The following is a 25997-nucleotide window of genomic DNA, read 5'->3' as shown; positions in this document are numbered from 1 at the left end:
CCAAGCCCAATAAGAATTCCTGGAACAGTTAGAGATTAAGAATGATAGAGGAAAAATTGGGAAAAGAAATGAGAGTGATGTAAGAAAATTAGGAAAAGAACTTGGTAAAAGAGCCACAAAAATTAAGAAAATCACACCTTAAAAGAAGAATTGGCCAAATGGTAAAAGGCAAAAAAAAAAAAAAATTAATTGAAGAACTCCTTAAAAACAGAATTGGCCAAATGGAAGCTAATGACTTCATGAGACATTTAAAAAAGTCATAATAGAAATCATATTTCAAGAAATTATCATGGCAAACTGCCTGATATTTTAGATCCAGATGGCAAGACAGAAATTGAAAGAATTCACTGATATCCTCCTAAAAGAAACCCCCAAACCAAAACCAAATATTCAACATCAAAGCCAAATTCCAGACCTCCCAAGTCAAGGAGAAAATATTGCAAGCATCCAGAAAAAAATATTTCAGATATTATGAAGCCACAATAAGGATCACATTAAGATTTAGCAGCTTCCATATTAAAGGAGCAGAAGACTTAGAATATGATATTCCAGAGGACAAAGGAACTGGGATTACAACCAATTATAACCTATCTAGCAAAACTGACTATAAATCCTTCAGGGGGAAAAATGGACATTTAATGAAATAGGGGACTTCCAAATTTTCTTGATGAAAAGATGAGAGCCAAGTAGAAAATCTGGCATCCAGACACAAGACTCAAGAGAAACATAAAAAGGTAAACATGAAAGAATAATCATAAGGGTCTCAATAAAGTTAATCTGTTTAGATTTCTACATGGGAAGATGAGACACGTAACTCCTAAGAAGTTTATCATTATTAGGGCAGTTAAGAGGAGTTTATATAGACAGAGGGCATGGATGTGAGTCAATTATATTGGAATGATCTAAAAAAAAAAAGGTGGGGTAAGAAAGAGGATGGGAGAAGAGGAAATAGGGAACATTTTCTCACATAAAAGAGACATTCAAGGAAGAGCTTTTATGTGTGTTGGGGGGACTGGGGTAGTGGGCAATGTTTGAATCTCATTCTCATTGAAACCGGTTCAAAGAGGGAAGTGTGTGTGTGTGTGTGTGTGTGCGTGTGTATAAACACACAAATAAATAAAAACACTCAGTTGTGCCCAACACTTAGTGTGTTACCCAATAGGGAAAGAGGAGAGGAAAAAGATAAGAGAAAAGGGGGGCAAGATAAAAGGGAGGACAGATTAAGGGAGGCAGCAATTAGAAACAAAATAGATTTTTTAGGAGGGACAGGATAAAAAAAGAGAAGAAACAGAAGAAAATAGGATGGAAGGAAACTCTCAGTGTGAATGGGTTGAGCTCACCAATAAAATGAAGTGGATAGCAAAATAGATTAAAAACCAGAGTCCAACAATACATTGTTTACAAGAGACACCCTTGAAGGAGAAAGATATACACAGAGTTACAATAAAGGGCTGGAAGAGAATTTAATATGCTTCAGTTGAATTTAAAAAAAAAAAGACTGGGGTAGCAATGATGACGTCAACAGTAAAAATAGACCTAATTAAAAGGGATCATTAGGGAAACTACATTTTGCTAAAAGGTACCATAGTAATATAAGAAATTTTTACAGCAAATTTTTCTGATAAAGCCCTCACTTTTCAAATATATACTGACTATAAAACTGATTCAATTTTATGTGAGTAAGTGCCATTCCCTAATAGATAAATAGCCAAAGGATCTGTTTTCAGAAAAAGGAAGTTTTCAGAAGAAGAAATCAAAGCTATCTAAAGTAACATGAAGAAAAAAATGCTCTTAATCATTATTGATTAGAGAAAGGACAATTCAAATAATTCTTATGTACCACTTCACTACTATCAGAAATAACAAATGAAGGGGATGAGGGAGGAAAAGTGGCCTGGTCCAACAGGCTATAAAACTGTATATAACCTTTGACCCAGCAATACCACTACTAGGTCTATGTTCCAAAAGAGATCAAAGAAAAAGGAAAAGGACCTATATGCACAAAAATATTTATAGAAGCTGTTTTTGTGGTGGCAAAAAAATTGAAAATTGAGGGGATGCTCATTAATTGGAGAATGGTTGCACAAACTGTGGCATATGATTATGGGGAGTATTATTATGGTATGGAAAATGACAAGGGGGTATGCTTTCAGAAAAACATGGTAAGACCTTTATGAACTCATGCAAAGTGAAGTGAGAAGTGGGAAATCATTGTGTACAGACAGTAACAGCAATGTTGTAATGATGATCAACTGTGAAAGGCTTGGCTACTCTGATCAATTCAATAATCCAAGATAATTCCAAAGGCTTCATGATGAAAAATGCTATCCATCACTAGAGAGAAAATTGATGAACTCTGATGGCAAACTGAAATACAATCCTCTCACTTTATTTTTCATGCTTTTAAAAGAAATATGGCTAGTATGGAAATAAATTTTGCATGATTTTATATGTGTAATTGTTATGTTATTTGCCTTCTCAGTGAGTGGGTGAGGGGGTTGGAAGGAGAGAATTCAGAACTCAATTTTTTTAAAAAAAGAATGTTAAAAATAAACAATAAATTTGAAAAAAATATTTTTCTCCTTTGCTGTTTTATTATGTTGCTAAACAGATAAAAATTTATTTTCATCATATATTTCCATTGGGCTGGAGCCAATGACCATTTCCCCCCCTACTCCTTTATCTAAAATTTTGAATTCCAAATTTTATCCCTCCTTTTTCTCCCTTTCCCCCTATCTGAGGTGGTAAGCAATAAGATATAGGTTATACATGTGCAATTATGCAAAACACTGCCGTATTAGTCATTTTGTATAAGAAAACGAATGAAAGAAAAAAATAGCGTGCTTCAGTCTGTATTCAATCAATATTAGTTCTTTCTTTGGAGGTGGATAGTATGCTTCATCATTAGTGCTTTGGGATGGCCAATGACCATATTTTATAAGTAACTTCAAATAGTGTGAATTAAACTACTAATTCAACTACTTCAAAGGATTCATTTTTTGCACTAATTGTACAAAAAAGAATCAACATTATTTAGGACATCTGGAAATCATGTATAGCAGAGCTCATAAAAAAGCTCTTAGAGACTACTACAAAAATAACCACAGCTCATGTACCACCAATATCTCTTTCACTGGATTAAGAAGTAGATAAATTCCACAAAGAATTGTTAAGATTCTTCAAGTGAAATCAACATATATACATATATATATATTTATTTTTTGATGAGGCAATTGGGGTTAAGTGACTTGCCCAGGGTCACAGAGCTAGTAAGTGTCAAGTGTCTGAGGCTGGATTTGAACTCAGGTCCTCCTGAATCCAGGGCTGGTGCTTCATCCACTTCGCTGCCTAGCTGCCCCCAACATATAATTTTAATATGAGGTGACTTCAATAAAAGAATAGGACTGAGAAGGGAGACCAGAAATAATGTTAGAAAACAGAGTTAAGCAGTAGGGAATGTGAGCAAAGACTTAGAATACATAAAAGCCTCACGCCTATTCATTATAAATATTTTCTTTGAGAAAAGGTTCAGAAAATCCTGGATACAGTGAGCATAAAAATCACAAAAAAATGAAATTGATTCTATTTTAACAGAGAAGAAATGACTTGTTAGTGAAATATCTGAAACAAGTGCCTGTGTGTGCTCAGACTATGGACTTCTTAGAGCAAAGATCAAAATTAATACAATCATAGAAAAAGAAAAAAGTATGTGGTATAGAATTTAAAACAACTTCAATCTGACAAATACATTTTTGATTTTAAAAATATAAAAAAGAAAGGGGAAAATGTGTTGACTCCAGTGAGCTTGGAGAAGAGTGAGATACTTTGCAAATAATCACTAGATACTTATCAGATTATTTTATAGAGCCCAGTAGAGTGGAAGAGGCAGCAAGGGATAGTAAACAGAGAGCCAGCCTTGACACAAGACAACCTGGGTTCAAGTCTTGGCTCAGATGCATGCTTGTACAAGGTAGTACTAGGTGAACACGATCAAGTCATTTAACCTCCAAGTGTCCCAAACAACTGAAAGTGCAAGTTGTATAGCAGCTGCTTTGGCAGAACAGGGTTTCCTCAGTACAGACTGACTGCAGCTCCCTGTTTCGTAGAATTATTATAAAGAATATAAGATATAAAATGTTGACCATGATTCAAAATAACATGTGGGTTACTTTAAGTTGCCAAGCAAACAAGAAATGTATTTGATCACTACCTATTAAAAAGACTAAAAATTGGTTGCCTGCCAGGACACAACCTTAAAAGGTATTAGGAATTTGGTTCTAGGGCCTAAGATGGTTACATAGTATAGGAAAAAAATAGTAGTGATAACTGACATTTGTAAAGTTTACAACTTTAACGTGTACTGATCTTCACAACCATCTGGAAGGATGAGAGCTACTTTTACCCTCCTTTTTACACATGCAGTATCAGGCTCAGAGAGATTAAGAGGCTCGTCTACAGTCACAGAGCTATGCTTCATCAAAGCAAGGCTCTGAGCCAGGTCTTCCCTTAACTCAAGGCCACAAATCCTCCCAGTAGAACAAGTTAACTCTAGAACGAACAACAGACCTGGAGTCAGGAGTCAGGTTCAAGTCCCAGATTTATCACTAAACTCTATGACAGTGTTTCCTTAAGCAGATGAATACAGATTAAGTGAAATACATAGTAAAAGTCTTAATTCAGATTTACAAGATAGTCCATCACCACCAACAGCAGCCAGGTTTTTCTACTGATACCAAGAAGCACAAAGGAGTTACATTCTGTGCAGTATAAAAAAAACCATTTTTAAGGAAAAACCTGTGGTAACTATCATTAACAAGCCCATTATCCACCGTTAAGTTTCAACCTATAAATATTGATATAACATGGACTGAGAAATAAACAAATTGTATTTATCTCTATCTGATCTGAAGACAACATTTAAAGGACTATTTTTATCTTTATCTAGAAAATGAATAAAATCAAATGGCTTCAATATCTCAGCTAAAATGTTATTACTACATGACAAATACATATAGTACTTACCTCTTGTGTCTGGATTTATCCATGATGTTGCACAGTGAATTTTCAAGGGGCACCCATTAAAAACCTTTGAAAAGCAAGCACCCATCTGCAAAAACAAAACAGAGCCAGTGTGCATAAGTAACCAAGCAAAAGGTTAAAAACACTAATTTATATTTTTAAAAAAGAGGCATCCAGAACTGTTGCTAATTCCCTAAATAAGACAACTGTGTATTATTTTCCTAATTGTAAGACTAGTATGTATTAAGTTTTAATGGCTCAAGATTTTGAATATCTTAAGAGAATAAGGAAAGGAAAAAGAAAAAAAAAATCAAATAATTTTTATTCCTCCTGACTTTCTGAATGACAAAAGTTTTTTCTCCTAACAATTTTTTAAGGTATGATATTAGCTCAATAACTAATATGAAAAGTATTGTAATATTCTATAATAATAATAAAATCAGAAGTTACAAAGGTAAAGCTTTTTTCCTGTTTTGCTTGTAAAATGATTTTGATGGTTGAATTTAATACTGGGAAATAAAAAGCAATATAATTGAAAGTAAATTTTTTTTCCTCCTAGTTTCATGAGAAATGTGTCTTTCTAGCAGTTTTCTTGGATATAAGCTAAATTTTTTCTTTCTAGAAAGCTTCGGTGGGAACATTTCATAAGAAATTTACAGGATGTCAAAGTACTTCAGACTTTGATTTTTGTCTTTTTGAGACACAGTGCTTCTCATTTGAATCTTGCTTTATGTTGGTCAAGAGTTCTGCAAACCATAAACCGAAAAGTTCACATTTTGTTCACAACATTTATTTTAAACCACTTGCCAATTCAACTTATTTAACTACTCAGAATAACTGCTGAGAATATGGGTAGGGCTGTAAAACTAATATTTGATGAGGTAAAGTCTTTTTTCTAAAGTTATGTTACGTTAAAAGAATAATCTTTGACACACTAGGCATCATACTGGAACATCAAGGCAAGTAGTAAGCTGAGAAACACCAGAGAAAGGACAAATACTTTTTCCAATACCAGTAACTAAATGAAGAATTTTCGCTCAAGCCAAATACTTCAAATAGTTTAACTAAAATTTCACTTTATTTACATATAATTAACACTATTTCCAAAGCCTTAAAGTATTTTTTTAACAGGGATACAATTCTGTCTAGAATTACTACTAAGTGGTAGGAGACAGTTTCATACTATGTTGTAGAAATCACATAATTTAAATGATATATTAATTATGTTCTAAGATAGCAATAGATAGACCTGTGACTACATTGGTAAAGGAAATTCTAAGGGTGAACAAGCTCCCTTTACCAATGCAGATCAGCACCTTCTTTGTAATTCACAGTTCAAGAGGTTAAATGACTTGCCCAGGGCCACACAGCCAGTATGTGTCAAAGAGGCAAAAACTGAACCCAGGTCTTCCTAACCATCAGGCTAGCTTTCTCTATTTATTCCAAAATGTTGCTTCTTGCTAAGATATCTGAAAGAAGTTAGAAACAAAATAAGGCAACATTTTCCCATGAAGATTTAAAAAGTGAACATAAAAAATAAAAGCAATAGCTAAAAAAGTCAATGCTAGCCCTGAATTAAAGTAATTAGTGTCATGCCATATAACCATAACTTTTAGCAGATGGATATCATATTGTGTGTCTTTAGATTCACAAGCACATTTTTGTAGCATATTATTCATCTTCAAATGTGTGTGTGTGTGTGTGCGCACGCCCGCGCACAAGTGCATATATTTATTTAAGGTATTTTGTTAAGAAAGTGATAAATTCTTTGTCTCTCTATGCACTGGGAGGCAAAACACTCAACTATGGATACTCTCTTTGGAACATTATAGATACCTGCAGTTCAAAGGATTTTCAGCTTAGAAAGGACTTTTGAAGATGATCTACTGACCCATTATTTATAAATGGGGAAAATGAGCCCCAGAAAGGTTAAGTAATTTAATGAAGGTTGCATTGTCTACTGCTCAAAAAGCTATCTAGGCTGCAGATAGTAGATATAGAAAAAAGACCATAGTATTTGTAATATTCTGAAAAACCAAGCTATATACAGACTCATATTTTAAAATATGTGCTGTTAATCACACAGCAATAATCACAGGTATTTACAAATTATTCACTGAATGACTAATTTATTTTCATTTCTTCATTGTGACATTTTTATAATCTTTGAAATTAGGATATTAATTTTTAACACTAAAGCAATTTCCTTCTAGAAGAATTAAATCTGAAATGCTAATATTAAAATTCAAGGTCAAGTGATTAAATTCAAGAGTAAACAGTCAGTTAACTAAACCATATATAAGGTTGTTGAGGTAAGCCCTGAAAACTAAACAAAAATGAAAAAGGCTCAGACCTGGAGGAACAGTGAAGATTCTCTTGTAGAGCACAATTAATCAGACAGAATAAACAAAGAAATTTCAAGAAGGAGAGGGTGCCAACAACAGGGGATATGAAGAAAGGACTTGATGTGATTATATATTTAATAAAAAATTTTTTGCTAATTTTGAATTTCTAATGTTTAGTACTGTGGCAACTACAACAGAAATGTTTTCAAACAGGCAAATAATTTATCCAATGATTCAAATGAATATCAATTAGCCATCTTATTTTCCTATGTTTTGTTGAATAATTTACTTTTTCACCATTTAATACTTACATGCACTTTAGGCGTTGGAGGAAGACCATTGCTAATGGGTTTCTAGAAAAAGTAACACATTAGGCATATTGTTAAGTATAGACTTTACAAAAAGTTGACTTAATTTCAATAATTAATAACTGTACTGTAACTAGGAAATACTGGGAGGAAAAATCCCAATACATGAAATCTAAAAGATATAGATTCAAGTTTCATGAAAAGAATAAATTCTAGGCTAAGTACTAACTTATGGAAAGTAATTACTTGACATACTTTTCAAATTCTAGCCTGTACTCAATTTTTTGCTCTTCAGATAAGGTATTTTAAAGATAAATTTCTTCATGTTAAATTTACTTTATTCTCAATCAGCATTACTGTCAACTCTTAAAGAGAACTCTATTACCATTATGCAATGAATTCAGTTTCTCTTCCTTCTGTTTTTGCTTTACTAAAATTTTAAATTACATGTCTCAAAATGTATAGCAGTTATAACCAATGTTGATTAAATGATTAAACCTGGCTTTTAAAAAAACATTCTAAACAACTGAATAGCTTTGAGTATAATATCTAATAAAGGAATATTTTTTGAAAAAGGGTTTTTTTTTGGGGGGGCTGTTATTGTTGTTATTAATTTTCTTTTCTGACTAGATTGGATTTGTAAGGCAAATCTAGAGTTGGAGGGAAAAAAAACCCAACAACAAATCCAGCAAAAATAACTAAAAATGTATGAATCCCCAGCAGGAGGACTATATTATTTTTGAAAATAAATGTTTTCCACTAATGAGGAACTAATCTACTATATTTTAAAGTCTTCATTATAAATTTGTACACCTTCACCTATAAAGGATTATATGTAATCCATTAAAAAAAAATCTAACATTCTACATTTTTCTTAAAAAAAAAATTTCTAAAACCTAAGATGTTACAGTACTTTATAATCCACAGTGATATAGTTGGCTTAGAGGAAAGCTATAGAACAACGCTTTTAGCAACCTATATCAAGTATATTACTATATATATATATATACACACACACACACATATATATATACATAAAAGGAAAAAAATTTTTTTAAGATTACAAAATTTTAGATTACAAGTTTGTCAAAGACATTTTGCGAGACAGATACACACACATTCTTGCTGCCTGGAGGAAAATTTTGAAGGACAGAGTTAACTGAAACTCTCTTTCCTCAGGGCTGGCTATTCATACATTTTATAACATTCAGAAAAGAAACAAAAATCCAGTAAAGATTAAGAAAGGACAAAGAGTTTAGGAAATAATCTCTTAATTATCTAATAGAAATAAAGTATCGGAAAATGTAAGCATACTCTACACCATTCAACCTCTCTGGTCAAAGGTGAACTCCAGATATAATTTTAATTATCAAATTAATCAAAGATTTCTTCCTTTCTCTATGTCTAATTACTTAATTTTGACCTAAATCACTTCAGGGAGAAGTCTTGCCTGGGTTGAATAGGTCTCCAACCTTAAGAAACAAGTTAAGACTTAAAATGATATAAAAAGATTTCGTAGAAGTATAATGTTTCTGAGCTGACAGATAAATAAAGACTGATAAAGGTTTCTTATTGAGATTAGATCAAGGAATAATGAGAAAAAATTTTATAATATCTCTTTTATAAAAAACAAGGACAGTATAATTGCATGACATGTATTACTTAATGATGAGAATGCTCCTAATATGATGTGATAAAACATCACTTTAATTTAACTAATATATATAGAATTTAATGAAGTATGTTCTTAATGCAATCTCATTGGGATCTTCTCTAAGAATTTTTTGCCCTCAGCAACAGATGGATATCTATATGTAGCTGGGGTTTCCTTTCCAAATATTGAAAACCTTTTATACTCTTACAGGACATGACAAAAAATACTGTTAGAGTATTTTAACACATAAAATATAAATGGCTATGAGTCTGCTTTCAGCTTTTCCCCAAGTAACCCATGAAAGTTACAACAAATTCATCTTGATTTTTCCTCCTTCACGCAAATGTTTTCTCTGAAGACGAACAATGGTACCAATAACTGTGTCCTGAGCAGTCCAGGTCTGAGTGAATGAGTCTAGGGAGAAATGCTGTAGCTTTCCTTATCCTTTATGGGGAGATGGGGCCTTCTTTCCATACAGACAGCAGGAAGAGATCTTTATAGTCATTTTTTATTGACACTGATGACTACTGATAAAAAAGTTTTAACCAATAGATAAAGAAGTGCTTTTACATACTTAGAAGCTCAAATTTTGTAATACATTCTGGCACAATCAAGTATTCTAAACTCTGTGTGTGTGTGTATGTGAGTGTGTGTGTATGTGTATAAAAATTTAAAATGCATCATATGTTTAAAATAACACTATTTTTCTGAAGTATTCTATTTAGATAATTCAATCACAATTAAATAGAAATGAGTAGTAATTATAGTTCAATTATTTTACATTTTTTTAAATGAGTTTTATGAGTGCATTTGTAGAATTGTGGCATTATTTACTATAATAGTGAATGAGGATACAAAAGTACAAGTGCAGTTTACAAAATAAATAAATACCCACTGGTACATCTTTCTTTTCTTTCCTTGAAAGGTTTGTGCCTCTATTTTCATTCTGCTGCTGGTATAATGAGCTACTTCGTTCACCATTCAGCTGGAAGGAGTTCAGTCCATTACCTTAACAAGATATGTTTAGTTACAACATATTACGTATTGATGAGTATTGCCATTACATTAAGGAATTTCTAATTTCTGTCTAAAGTCACTTTCTCAAATTGAAGATATATACTTTCTGAAACAAGAAGTCTTGTACATATTCATTTTTTCCTTATCTTATTTCCTTATGCTTTCTCAGAGAATAAACTAGATAAATGAAAAATGGATACTTGGCTTTTCCCCTCAATACCTAAAGCAGCAGGCTTCTGTGGGGGTAACCGAGGAGGTGGTGGTCTGGGTGGAACTTGTGATGGCTTTGCTGGACTCTCAGGCACAGGACATCTCTTGATTGTTCCTTGATTATCATCCTCAGTGGCAGGAGTTTCCTGTGGTATGTAGATGGATTTAGGCTGAAATGATACATAAGTCATAAGGATAAAATTAAATAAAATAATTTTCCTGAAGGAAAGGGCTTATATTAGGTATCTAATAAAAGATGTCCCTTGAAAGCTTAAACATTTGTGAGGACAAATCATTATTCCTTATCTGATACAAGAAACTCAATCAGTTGAAACAATTTATAATACTACAAACAAGTTTAAATTTTCCTATTAAAGTCCTTGTGTATATCAATAAGTGAAAGCAGTGAAATAGAAAAATGTTAAGTGAAAGCACAAAAGTACTTTTGATAACTTTAGAGTGCTAAACCTGAGACATATCATTCCATTTGGAGTCAATACTATCATCTTTATATATAAATGGTAGACATTTAAAAAATTTATAATTGTGAATTAATGTCTGTACTAGGGATTCTTCACATTTTTGTGTCATGGGCCTCTTTGGCAGTCTGGGGAGGCCCGTGTATGACTTCTCAAATCAAATATTTAAATGTGTAAAACAAAATACATAGGGCAGCTAGGTGGCACAGTAGATAAAGCACTGGCCTTGAATTCAGGAGAACCTGAGTTCAAATCCAGCCTCATACACGTGACACTTACTAGCTGTGTGACCCTGGGCAAGTCACTTAACCCACATTGCCCCACCAAAAGAACCCCCCAAAACCAAAAAACCACATTCAAACAAAATACATAGAGGCACAAAGGAAGCCAATTATATATATATATATATATATTAAAAGTATTTATTTATTATTTTCCAGTTACACGTACAGATAGTTTTCAATATTTGTTTTTATAAGATTTCTACTTTCAAATCTTTCTTCCTCCCTCCCCTCCCACTCCCCTCCCTAAGACAGCAAGTAATCTGATATAGGTTATATATGTACAATAACATTAAACACATTTCTGCATTAGTCTTGTTATAAGAGAAGAATCAGAACAAAAAGGAAAAACCTCAGAAAAGAAAAACAACAGCACCAAAACCAAGAGAAATAGTATGGTTCAATCTGTATCCATATTCCACATATTTCTTTTTTTTTTTCCTTTCTGGATTTGGAGAGCATTTTCCGTCATGAGTCCTTTGGAACTATCTTGTACCATTGTATTGCTGAGAAGAATCAAGTCTATCACAGTTGATCAACACATAATGTTGATGATACTGTGTACAATGTTCTCCTGGTTCTGCTCATCTCACTCCTCATCAGTTCATGCAAGTCCTTCCAGGTTTCTCTGAACTCCTACTGTTCATCGTTTCTTACCGCACAATAGAATTCCATTACATTCACATACCACAACTTGTTCAGCCATTCTTCAATTGACGGGCAGCCCTGTAATTTTCAATTCCTTGCCACCACAAAAAGAGCAGCTATAAATATTTTTGTACATGTGGGTCCTTTTCCCTTTTTAATGATCTCTTTGGGAAAAAGACCCAATAGTGGAAACCAATTATATTGACACGTTCACAAAATATATGTTTTAAAAACTTCAAGTTCATGGATACCAATTTAAAAAAAACCCTAGTCTATGCAGATGACTTCCAAATCCATGTATCCAGTTTACATCTTTCCTAGTTATCCGTCTTGCACCATCTTGACACGGGACTATTACACCTGGATGTCCCTCATAGGTACCTCAAACCAAAAATGTCTAAATGAAATAGATCGTTGTTGCCCCTTAACCTGGCCTTCTTTGTAACTTATTTTCTGTTCAGGACAGCATTATCCTTCTAGTCACCTACCTGTTTGCAACCTCATTCCCAACCCCTCCCTGACCATAACCAACAATATCAACTGTCAGTTATACTTCCAAATCATTTGAATCTACTATCACCTCTATGCTGATAATTCTCAAATCTACTTATATAGCTCTAATGTCTCTCCTGATCTCTAGTCTTGCATCTCCAAATGCCCATTACATATCTACAATGTCTGTTATTTTACATTTGAGTTGTTCCTGGCTGGAATGTTTGAGATGCTTTACTTCTTTTTTTTTATACCCTTTCTCCCCATTTCCTGAGTACTTGCTACAAATATAAATATTCTATGTTGGGTATTGATAGTTTCCATCTTAAAGAAGCTCATGGCCTAAGATTAGTGCTGAAAAAAGATGAAAAAGATATAATTCCAAGTCTTGGGATTGCAAGGAAAAATTGGACAAAGGGCAGAGGAGGGAACTAGAGAGCTTTTTCACTTCTTCAAGAGTTAAGCCTTTTCTATTTATCTTTACTATTTACATTTACAATCCCTGAATATAGACAAATTCACATTCAAATCTAAGTGCATACAAGCAAACACACATTCTTTTTTTTTTTTGGCAGGGCAATGAGGGTTAAGTGACTTGCCCAGGGTCACACAGCTAGTATGTATCAAGTGTCTGAGGCCGAATTTGAACTCAGGTCCTCCTGAATTCAGGGCCGGTGCTTTATCCACTGTACCACCTAGCTGCCCCCACAAACACACATTCTAAAGCTAAATAAGTCTGAATTAAATTCTATAAAAAGTTATAAATTATCCATACTTCGATGTTCATTACTATTTATCACTGATTTTTTAAAAAAATTTGTATTTACTACATAAAATACATCCTTGAAGGATTTATTTGAAAATGGATCAATAAAAACAAAACTCAAAATATCATGTTGTAGTCTTTGCAAAATTTAGTAAATTTTTTCATACTACTTGATCTTCATAGAAAAAGTCTATACATGCTAGGGATATCAAAGAAACTTATTAGGCTGCATGATTCTATCAAAACATCATCTTTCAAGAAATTATCAAGGAAAATTGCCCTGATATTCTAGAATTGGAAGGTAAAGCAGAAATTGAAAGAATCCACTTATCACTTGCTGAAAGAGATCCCAGAATGAAGGTTCCCAGGAATATTATATTCAAATTCCTCCCAGGTCAGGGAGAAAATATTGCAAGCAGCCAAAAAGAAACAATTCAAATATTATGAAGCCACAGTCAGGATAACCCAAGATTTAGCAATTCCTATAGTAAAGAATCAGAGAGCTTGTAATGTGATATTCTGGAGGGCAAAAGAGCTAGGATTACAACCACGAATCACCTACTCAGCGAAACTGAGTATAATCCTTCAGGGGGAAAAATGGACATTAAGTGAAATAGAAGACTTCTGAACATTACTGATGAAAAGACCTGAGCTGAATAAAAATCTAACTTTCAAATACAAGACTCAAGAGAATAATAAAAAGGCAAAGAGGAAAGAGAAATCATAAAGGTCTCAATAAGGTTAAACTGTTTACATTTCTACATGATAAAATGATACTTGTAACTCCTAAAAACTTTCTGGTAATTAGGGAAGTTAGAAGGAGTATATATCTACAAAGAGCAGAGATGAGTTGAGTGTGATGGGATGATCATCTAAAAAAATAAAATTGAGAGGTGAGAAAGGAATGAACTAGGAGATGGGGAAAGGGAGAGGTAGAATGAGGTAAATTATCTGACATAGAACTTTTACAGTATAGGGGAAGATGAGGGAGGTGGCAGGTAACACTCAAACCTTACTCTTATGGATACAGAAATCTATCTTACCATACAGGAAAGTAAGAGAGGAAGGGGACTGAGGCTGCTGGTGGTAGTGTTTAGTAGAAGGGAGGGAAGATTGGGGGAAGTAAAAGTCAGAAACAAAACACTTTAGAATAGCCAGGGTAAAAGAAGAGAGAGAAAGTAGGGGAAAATAAGGTAGAGGAAAGAACATAGTAATCATAACTATGAAAAAATTTTATGGCAAGTTTCTCTGATAAAGACCTAATTTTTCAAATACACAGATAAAAGAGTCAAATTTATGAAAGTAAGAGTCATTCCTCAATTGATAAATTGTCAAAGGATATGAAGAGGCAGTTTTCAGATTAAGTATTTAAAGCTATCTATAATCATATTGACAAAATTCTTTAAATCACTATTGGTTAGAAAAATGCAAATTAAAACAACTCTCAGCTACCACCTCACACATATCAGATTGGCTAATATTATACAAAAGGAAAATGACAAATATTGGAAGGGATGTGGGAAAATTGAAACACTCATGCATTGTTGGTAAAGTATACTGATTTAAACAGTCTGTAGAACAATTTGGAACTGTGCACAAAAGGCTATAAAAAACCACACAGAGTCTTTGACTAAGCAATACCACTACTAGGTCTGTATCCCAAAGGGACAAAAACAACCAAATTAATAAATAAAAGGGACCTATGTGTACAAAAATATTAATGTTAGCTCTTTTAATGGTAGCAAAAAATTGGAAATTGAGGGATGTCTATCAACTGGGGATGGCCAAACAAGTTGTTGTATGTGATTGTGATGAAATACTATTGTGCTATAAGAAATGATGAGCAGAATGTTCTCAGAAAAATCTGGAAAGAATTACATCAACTGATGCAAAGTGAAATAAACAGAACCAAGAGAGCAGCAATACTTTATGATGATCAATTACGAATGACTTAGTTATTCTCAGCAATACAATGATAGAAGACAATTCAGGAATAAAAAATGCTATCTGACTCTAGAGAAAGAACTAGACTCTGAATGTAGACGGTAGTATATATTTTTTTAACTTTCTTTGCCTTTTTTCTTTTTTTTTTCCTAGTCTGTTTTTTTCCACAACATGACTAACATGGAAATAAGTTTAAATGTAATGAAATAGAACTACTTTATATATCTCCAAAATTTGATCAGGAAAATAAACTTACTTACCTTTGGTGGTAAAGGAGGTGGGACCTTAGCTTTCATAGTTGAACTAAAAAATAGCAAATTCTAAAATTAGAACTCATATGAAATTTTGGAAGTGAAATATCACTAGATATAATTTTTTTCAAGCTTAAAAGCACAGTTTTTCATTTTAAAAATGTACATGTATACATGTACATGTATAACCTGTATCAAAAAAGTAAATATAGCAATATGATGTTTGAGGGAAATTATAAAATTACTTTCTATTATTATTAGGCATGAAATAACAAGGCTGAAGAACTTATAAAAAATTTATCTGGCTTCAACTGAAGCATTTGAGAGACATGGAATATGTATTTTTACCTGACAATATTTATTTTATTAAAAACAGATTAACTTAAACATCATCTGAAATTGTACCATGATCATAATAGATACTGTGAGAAGGGACTTTATATAACATCCATCGAATTCAATAATAATCTCCACTAAATTCCTGCTTTAATGTCTTTTCTCATGACATGAAGTTTGCCCTGGGTTCTTCAAGGATTCTCAAAGGATCTATCAAAGCAGAAAGGCTGTGAATGTGGGACTGGCTATGAATTATGTCTGATGTTCATGAATCAAGCATCGATTAATTTGGAGATGCTTATCACCATGTTGAATGGAAGATGATGATTGTTTTGACCACATCATCTACTAAGTTATAGTTTATGATATGATCTCTGTCAGTGGAAGGAATATTTAAACCAGTGAAATGAGAGATTCTTAAATTACTGAAATATCTTCTAAGAATAAATGTTTCCCAAAAGTCTCAGTGCCAGTTTTATAGCATTAAAGCTGAATAAATAGAAGTATGTGTGTACATGTATATCTTTATTTTAGATGCTTTATTATATGTGTATTTTTTATTTTAAATATTTCAATGTATTGTCTGAACCAGTGATTTCCTAAGTGCGGAGAACTTTCTGTGTGGAAACTCCCCCTAACAATGCTGATTGGCAACTTGTCCATAACTTTTGGTCCTAAGAGAGCTGAGAAGAGAGTCAAGAGGTTCAATTAACTACCTGTGATAACACAGGTAACACAAGACTATCTTCTCTTGCTCTCTCTACATAAAGCAGGTCCTTAATAGATGTTTAATAATAAAACTTAAACTAAATAACCTTACTGAAGAGAACAAGGATACTAAGTTGGCAACAGAGATTAATGGGAAAATTTTATTGCAAAACTTTTTTTTTTAAATGTGGGCAATCACCAATTATAGAGAAAAGCAAGAAAAGAAGTAGTGTTATGTCTGAGACTATTGGCTGCTTTGAAAATTACACTATTATATATAATGCATAATCAACATGAAATTTTTTCCTCTCACCATGAATGGCATACAAGATGAATTCCAAGGACTTACTGTTTAGATTCATCATCATCTCCTTCCTCGTCTTCTAAATGTGCCACATGTCCCCTAAAGAGATTAGAAAAAGAAAATGGCTGAAAGGACTTTACTGATTGGAAGAGAATTCTGTAATATACAGGACTGGCTACTTCTTTTAAGAATTTTAATCTTTTGGGGGCAGCTAGGTGACACAGTGGATAAAGCACCGGCCCTGGATTCAGGAGGAACTGGGTTCAAATACAGCCTCAGACACTTGATACTTACTAGCTGTGTGACCCTGGGCAAGTCACTTAACCCTCATTGCCCTGCTCCCCCCCCCAAAAAAATTAATATGCAAGAATTTTAATCTTTCTAACAGCCTTAGCTCAGGAAAAATTCGATTTTTTTGGACAAAGAGACAAATTGCAATTATTAGGGACAAGGATAAGTGTATAAAAAAAATTTAAAACACATATAAAAATTACCTTTGATGTAATTCTTCTTCAACAGACTTTAAAAGACTCCTTTGAAAATCAAAACAAAAACATTCATGAAACACGATCCAAATAAAACTTACACTTTTATTATTTGAGAAATAGCATCATTTATGTTTAAACAGTTTCAAGAATATACTAAAAAAATTAGATGTGTTTATCCTCTTTACGCAACTAAAAAAATACTGAGTGATGGATTACCAATAATTTGGCCTGGCCAGCAATTTAAACATCATAAATAGATTAAAGAAAGGGATCTTAAAACTCAGTGAAAAAAAAATACCAGTTTAAAGAGAAGACATTTACTACAGAAAGTCACAGTAAGAATGACAAAAAATAATTTCAGGCTTTTATTCAGGGATTTTCAAGATTGATAACTGAGAAAAGAGAGTTAACCTGACTAATATTTTCTCTTTCTCAAAATAAGGAATGTATAACATTTTTCAAAAGTCATGCTCCCAGACAATCCTACAGAATGAAACATGTTGGACCTCTCTGCAAAAGCATGCATGCATGTGATGTGAATACATGAATGTAGCAGCACTTTGCTTTCACAGAAGACAAAGTTACTTACCTGTAGAAACTGTTCTCCAGGGGTGTACTGGCAAACAAATTTACACTTTGGGGAGTTTGAGCCTGAATTAGACCAAATGGAAGGATACTACATTTAGGCCCAGTTCAAATATTTTTTATTGTCAGGAGAGGAACAGGAAAACTAAAGCCTTCCAAAGACCACTCAATTTTCTTCACTCCAAGATCCTCTACTTCAAGGATTCTTCACCTAAGGTCCTTGAACTTGTTTAAAACTTTTTTCAATAACTTCATTTCATTATAGTTTTACTTTGTAATCCTACATACTTTTTTTATGCATTTAAAAACATTATTCTTGAGAAGGCTCCCTAGGTTTCATCTGACTGTCACAGGGGTCCATGAGACAAAAAATCAAGTGAAATGAGTAAATAACCATCTCTTCTATTATAACCCAAATAAGCTTCCTAAAATTGAAGGGAGATTAATAAGCCTTTATTTCCTAATTTACCATAACATAAAGTTATGGCAAACAAAACTGTTTTCTCTAAAGGGTTAAATAAGCTCCTACTAGATGCTAAGCACTGCCCTTATGGAATTTAAATTTTATCAAGAGACAACATGTTCACATGTAGGCATATAAAATATACTTAAAATAAATACAAGGTCACTTTTTTGGTGGAGAGAAAAAGGCAATCAGAAAAAGCTCTTTGAGGGGAAGCTTTAGCTGAGCTTCGGAAGACACTAAGGAGGAGTCTAAAAAGTAAAGGTGAGGGGCAGCTAGGTGGCACAGTGGATAGAGCACTGGCCCTGGATTCAGGAGGATCTGAGTTCAAATCCTGGCTTCAGACACTGGACACTTACTAGCTGTGTGACCCTGGGAAAGTCACTTAACCCCAATTGCCTTACCAAAAAGAAAAAAAAAAGCGAAGGTGAGGAGGGAGTGTATTGCAGGCATGGGAGATAACTGCTACAAAGGTGTGGAGATGGAAGAATGCAGTGTCATACGGAAAGGCCAACACCGACATAATTTTGAGTGTGTGCAGGCCAATATATAATAAAGTTAAGTACAAGGAGTTTCTTATTAGGTTAGTATCTATGTGGATTAAATATTAGGTCACTGTAATCTATATGTGAATATGTAAAAGAGCCATGATATTGCCACTATGGGTAATTCCTAGTCTGGAAACATCTTCCTCCAAGTACAAAGTAACTCAGCTAAAACATAGGGAGTTAACCAATACATATAAAGTTAAGTGATATGTATAGGTTTACATGGTTATTGAAGCATATGAAGTGGTATTTGAACCTGTCTTCCTCATTTCAAGTCCCACACCTTAACCACAACACAGCCCTACCTCTTTGAAAAATCTGACATCTATAAATAGAACAAAACTTTGTTCTGGAGACATTAATTAATATTTTTATATTTCTAGATATAACAGAATTTCAGGCACGAGCTGATTAGTAGGGAGAGGGGAGGATTTATATCCTTGAATCTTAAAATATTAACAAGGGAAATTAAAAAAGATAGGTTTAAATTTTTTTCAGTAAATACTTAGAATTCTTGCCAATGTTTAAGACTGAGGATGGGAGATAGAGGAGTTAGAGCACTATAATCTTCTTTCACGTTGCTAGACCTCTGAGAATAGTAAAAAGGGATTAGTAAAGTTATTTGGAATTTTACAAAATGTCATTTAAAAAATGTTAAGGCTTGACACCTTTTCTTCACCAGGTTGTGGAAGTCATGCATTCTTGATTCCATGAACTCCTTGAGAATATGGATTGTGCCTGGCACTTGTTGACCAAATGACTGACTTTAAAAAGTCAATTATGTGAGAGAGTGATCCACTGTCAAGACTAATAAACTATATGGCATATTCCATATTTTGTGAGCATGAGGAATAATAGGATAGTAGAACTAATCAGGCGACATTTGAGATCCTTTTCCAAATGACTTAATTTTCACTTATTTTAGACTGTTCTTTATTTATTTATTATTATATTATATCTCTGATTCTAGAATTTTGGACGAAAAGTAAAATGTGGACGTAATTAAATATATATGACCCCCTTAATGTGTTAATGCATTAAAGTGCATTAAAGCACTTGTTTTATCCAGACTTAATTCGGTAGTCCATTTAATTCAAAAGTCAGGAACCTGAGGAACAAGGCTCATAAAATTAAAAGAATTAGGTAAGATGTTAAGAGAAACTGTGGCCCTGATGGTGGCACCCCAGAGTACCAGTTCTTTGAAACAAGGTAAATGTACTTCAACCCTAAGCCATTGTCAAAATAATCTCACTCCCCTCAGTCACCTAAGAGGACATCAGGTTAACTTTGTTCCCAATAATAGAAAAGAGTTTAAGAGAATCATCAGATTTAATAATTTATCTTTTTCTTTTCTTAAAAACACACACACAATTTACTTGGGGTTTGGCTCTTATAACAAATATTTTAGCAAGACTTTTAAGTTCAGTGGCCAGAGGAAGTTAATTCTATCCACATCAGAGATAATAAAATGCCAAAGATGATATGCACAGAAAGAACAGTTTCATCACTTCTAGGAAGTTAAGAGTACTTCTGCTTTCTCTGAGAAAAAGAGAAACAAAAAGAACTACATTGTAGTTCTAATTAGGCACATCCTGCCTGGTCTACGATAGGTAGAAACCCACAAGTGGAAATCTGTCTGCCTGAATACCTATGGAGAGAACAGGAGATACTTTTGAGTTTTAAAACACACTGCCCAGTCACAAGAACAAAGCAGACACAAGTAAATACAATAAAGAGGAGTGCTACATCCATGCTCATGTCACATGTATGGAATATGCCTGTACACAAAACAGCCAAAAGGCACAACTTTTGGCCAACCTACCTTGCCAACGATTCGTTATATAGAGTACAATTCCTTAAGCAGTGATCCAATTAATCAAAAAATGAAGGTTGTGAAAATTATTAGCATTTTTTGGCCTAGTCAAAATAAATTACACTGTAAATAATTTTAGTTATCACAATCAGACAGTGGAAAGTTGCCTGTCTTAATTAGAGGTAATAGGTCATTTGTTCATACTGTATTTTTTTTGTAAATTATTTATTAAAACAGAAATATGAATCAAACAATTTTATAAAACTATTCACCCTCAACTGATATGCTTAGATTTACTCAAAAAGGCAATCCTGAGTTTAGACCTAACCATATGACACTCAGAGGTCCTTGGGTTTTATGTATGATACCAACTATGCTTTTTCAAATTTCCAACAAGCTAAAAATAACTAGAAATAGCAACTGCATCTAATTTCATATAGGGGATTTTTAATATATTTGCTAATTGAAGAAATATCTTTACAGAATAATTTTGGGTATTTAATCAAAATTATGTTTAAATTAAAGTTAATTAAGTTACCAGCTAGATTAAAAAGATTAAAGTTAGTGTTCCGGAAAACTGGTGTCTATATTGGGAAAGAGGACAAGTCGGATATAATTAATTGATCTTCAATCAAGGCATGATTTTTAATATTTAGATCCCAATAAAGCTATTAGTATTCAGAAGTCACTTTCCAACTGTCGGTTTAAAAACAGAAATGGGGGAAATGATGCATAATATTAAATCTACACACTAAAAAAATTTTTTTTAAATTTAGGTTATGTGGGGAATTACCATGAACTAAGGATTGCTTGAACATGTTGACAACTTGGATTGTAGCTATTTAAATACGATTCATTTTCATAAAAAGATGAATATCTGTAATTTACAAATTAAACAAGGAGGGAAATGTCATTTGTGGCATAGTTTGAGCCAGGAATTTTAACAATTATTTGAGGAATAACATCAAATGGGCTAAAATAAATTTACATTTGAAAAACATAATATGCTTGAAAATATTAACTATTCCTTTTATAGAAAGACCTTCAAAAGGCTGGAGATAGTATTTCTTGTTGCTTTCTAATAGCTAAAAATACATGTTAGAAAACAATGAATCCAAGTACATACCTGATGTTTGTGCATAAGTATAAGAGTAGAGAAAATTATATAGAGGTTTAAGGTTTGAAAACTTTGTTAGGCCAGCCCTGTGGGGTGGACAGCCCAAGTATTATAATTCTTATTTTACTGAGAAAGAAACAGAAGTCCATGTTCTTGCCTTGGCAACACAAAACTAATAAGTTTCAGAGTTGGGAGTTAAACCCAGGTCTTCCTGCGTTCCACTCCCCCAAGGCCATGGCCTCCCATTCCCCCTACCCTCTTCTATATGCTGCACAAAGAAACCTTTTGGCTTGTGGACATTAAAGAAGCAAAAGTAAAGCAGATTAGACATTGTAAAAGAGAAACTATACACATACAAACAACATAAATGACTCAAAAAACACTTTGTTAAGAGGTAACACGGGATTTTCGTTAGATTTTGAGACATACAGAAGAAAAATTATTTTAAAAATTCTTTGTGGGGTGAACCAAACAATTATGAATTACAATATGCACAAAATCTCTTTAAAAAGGCACTAAATAATGAACATAATGAAAACATCAAGACTTAATGGAATCTGTTGAAAGAATGGAGTCAATTATGTTTAAAAAGATTTTCAAAACCATTGAAAATTTTTGGTATTTACACAGATTTGGGGTCCTCAGTTTCTAGAATTTAATATAACAACATTTTCTTATTGATACAAAAGAGATCTAAGGAACACTTGATATTCATGATCTTTTATGGTTTGAAATTTGGTAAATTGTGGAATCTGTCCAAGGTGGTTATTATTAGATGAAATGGAATTTTACTATCACTTTTTTCCTCTGACCTGTCCCAATAAAATTCTAGTCTTTAGGTTAATTCAAATTATATGCTTCTCCTCACTCATGGAATAAAAAATATTAAAGCCTGAAGACTAAACGGAAATAAGAAGTGTCACTTATTTATATTTAGTTTAAACTGAAGTTCTGTATTTCACTTTCTGAAAGACTGGCAATTTTGTGAAGTGCATTTTCTAAAAAAAATTGAACCGATCCACCTATATATAAAAAATTGTCATTATTATTGTTAGCACAATATAAATCAACACTTAAAAGTACTCTACTATGCAATATAATTGTAACTTTGGTCTGATATATTATAATAGTAAAGATAATTTACATATTTCTCAAATATGAGTTAATAAAAACTTTACTTACTTATTTCCACCTAAAAAATAACTGCTCTGGTGTCCTTGTCCATATTCTAGTTGAAGATCCTAATTTTACAAAGTAAAATACTTGATAAGATAAAAAAGCAATAGTATAACCAGAAGACAATTATAGAATTATGTCAAAAGAATGAAACTACAGATAAAAAAATCTACTGCTTGTTTTTAAAGTTGTAGTATGTTTAAAGACATACAATAAACAAAGAACTTGTAGTCCTGTAATAAATACTTTAAACTTATTTCTATCCGAGAGTGCTTAGACTACATAAACAACTGCCATTTAAATATAATTCCATGTCTAAAACTGATCAGTAAATCACCAAAACAACTAAAAATGAATTTTAAAAAACTGCATTGAAGACCAATTTACATTTAACTAGGAATTCTGACAGAGCACAATAAAGATGGACAGCTTTGGTAGATAAAACAAAATGTAGGTGTGCTTTTCTACCAATTTCTGTTTTATTTTCCCTGAGTTAAAAAAAATGAAATAAGCTACACGTTTGAAACAAATCTGTAAGCTTATAAGACCAAAGTCTAGAAAAGGCTTAGTTTTTCAAAGTTTTATAGGAATCAACTAATTTCTTAATTGGTAAATTATTAGTAATTACAACTGAATACTAAATATTAGCTTTTCAATAATTCTTAAAACATTTTGTAATTTTAAATCAGAAGTATACTGACACCTACTAAGCAGTTAAATATATAGTATAGACATCCTATTAGTACTCACAAGATTTATGCCTGGCATTAATGACATTGAAAATATCAGTGTGAGCCACTTTGCTATACCTTTGTGGATTATAGGTATCAGAGCTGTGGAAAAGTAAAAATCAAATGATTCAAACCCAAGCATTTGATTAGGAACTAAAATATGGTTTTTATGACCATGGAGAACATGTCAAAAGATGCCTTACATTTATTTTTTAAAGCGTTATAACACAGAGCTGAATATTTAACATTTTATTTTCATTAGAATAATTTGCATTTATAGTGTTTGTAATGAATTCATAGTTCTTTTTCAGGGTGACATTAACTGTTGGTTATATTCGTTTTCTTGTTCTATGAATTTTGCTATTTTGGCCTAGCAGGATACATAAATATAATTCTCTATCATGAACACTGCAAGTCCAGGGATATAACTAGAATAACTTCTTTGTACATTTCACAGAAGTGGAAAATCCCTATAAAAATTTGTTTTCTGAAATCTGTCAAAAAATTTTTTAATGAAATTGAAAACAAAAATACTGCTTTAGACAAGCTTAAATCTGTTTCCTTTTTGGGGGGATAAGGTGGGGATAGGAGAAAGGCCAACTGTATATAATAATGTAATTTATTACTGGAGAGAAAATAAAAGAAAATTAAACATTCCAATAAGTTCCAAAGTTCATATGAAATTCTAATGAAAAACAAAGCCCATTTTACTTATTATAAATGACATTTCTTAAAAGGATAAAATCAAAATGTTATCCCAGTGCTTGCAAACAATAAAAAAGAATTTTAATTTTATGTGGTATTCAGAATTCCTCATATTAACTTTTCCTTAGCCCTTTACCTTTTGATACTATTTATTTACCAGTTATTGCAATTTTCCTTCAAAATAACCCACATTTTTTATATTAGTATTATTATCATGAGACATCCTAATGACTATGGATCCAATTCTAACTCCAGATATTTTCCCCTAAACTTAGGAGACAATGCAGATCTACCTACCAAGATAATGTGAATGACAAAAACTGAAAAATTCTCTAAGTATTTTTATCCCTGGCTCAGCTAGTCACCATAACCAAGGCTGTAGTCATTTCACATATGACAGAAATGGACAGAAATTATACAGAATCAAGCAATAATTTTTGTTGCATCAGTACAAAGCAAGTCAATTTTACTAAGAACTGTGGTAGGATCACCCAATTATATTAATAACAAACAAAAATTTGATGGCAGCGAAAAAAGTAATTACTAAATGAGGTTAGTGAGCTACGAAAGGAGGAAAAAAGTAGACTTGAAGTCAATTAAGTGGGATTTTATAAGTAATTCAGCAGAATTAGGAACGAATAGAAAGAAGCACATGCCAGCAAACAGATTTTTATGGGTGGTTCCAAAGTCAGATTTAAATATAGAGACATATTCAAAATGGGCCAAACATTTAAAAGCAGGCTAAACATGAAATGTTCCTATATTACTTAGTTTGCCATTTCATTTAGATAGCACTTCACAGATACAGTAAAGAAGAAATAAACATGACTGTGACATGTGAAACTAGGCTACAACATGAAATGTTCACATATTAAAGATTACTTAAGTCACAGTGAAATATTGAATTTTTAACAATGTTAGAAAACTGAGTGAAGCAAAAGATGAACCAATCGAGTAGTATCGGATTATTAGTATGGTGAGGATTTTCTGTTTGCAATTTAGCAAGCTGAATGATTTTATAGGACGTAAAATTTCAAACATTCTGTGAAACTCTACAATTAGTTTTTCCTTAATAAGTAGGTATAAGATTGATTACTTTGATTTTACAACAACTTAGTCTAAATAATGCTATGCTTAAATCTGGTATTCTTCAATGATTTAAGAGAATAAACTTTTATGTGAAAGGTATTCACTGTTGATTAATTATATGTTGTAATACTAGGCAAACGGCAAAAAGTAAACTTAGGAAAAGAAGTATCAGGGAAGGGTGACATGCAACATATCTTTTCAATTTAAAGATAAATAAAAGGACTCTGGCAGGGTCCTTTCTTTTTTTTTTTTTTTTGCAGGGCAGTGAGGGTTAAGTGACTTGCCCAGGGTCACACAGCTAGTAAGTGTCAAGTGTCTGAGACCGGATTTGAACTCAGGTCCTCTTGAATCCAGGGCCAGTGCTTTATCCACTGTGCCACCTAGCTGCCCCCCAGGATCCTTTCTTTTTAAATTTGAGAATATAATGTGCAATACAAGTACTAATTGTTCTTAAATTTGATAGAATTCTGGCTTTTTTCTTTAATAATTCCTTAGAGCTGTATCTATTTCTTTTTCTGAG

General features: G+C 32.7%; 1 protein-coding gene across 4 annotated transcripts in view; it reads right to left on the bottom strand.

The window, feature by feature from the left end:
• The window catches only part of MAP4K3 (mitogen-activated protein kinase kinase kinase kinase 3), a 195150-nt gene that overhangs the window by 32479 nt on the left and 136674 nt on the right, over positions 1–25997 (bottom strand). For 2 of the 4 annotated variants that reach the window (XM_043988090.1, XM_043988092.1), the window contains 9 exons: positions 22959–23017; positions 20669–20701; positions 17257–17295; positions 16808–16861; positions 15424–15466; positions 10564–10723; positions 10222–10334; positions 7676–7717; positions 5023–5107 (listed from right to left, as the gene is read on the bottom strand). In XM_043988090.1, the coding sequence (XP_043844025.1) occupies positions 5023–5107; positions 7676–7717; positions 10222–10334; positions 10564–10723; positions 15424–15466; positions 16808–16861; positions 17257–17295; positions 20669–20701; positions 22959–23017 (628 nt within the window). The remainder of the gene's footprint in view (positions 1–5022; positions 5108–7675; positions 7718–10221; positions 10335–10563; positions 10724–15423; positions 15467–16807; positions 16862–17256; positions 17296–20668; positions 20702–22958; positions 23018–25997) is intronic. The other 2 variants (XM_043988091.1, XM_043988093.1) reach the window with 1 other exon arrangement.

This window comes from Dromiciops gliroides, chromosome 2, assembly GCF_019393635.1.
Source record: "Dromiciops gliroides isolate mDroGli1 chromosome 2, mDroGli1.pri, whole genome shotgun sequence".
In the NCBI taxonomy this organism is placed as follows: Eukaryota; Metazoa; Chordata; class Mammalia; order Microbiotheria; family Microbiotheriidae; genus Dromiciops; species Dromiciops gliroides.
This window is presented reverse-complemented; position numbering and strand designations above follow the sequence as displayed.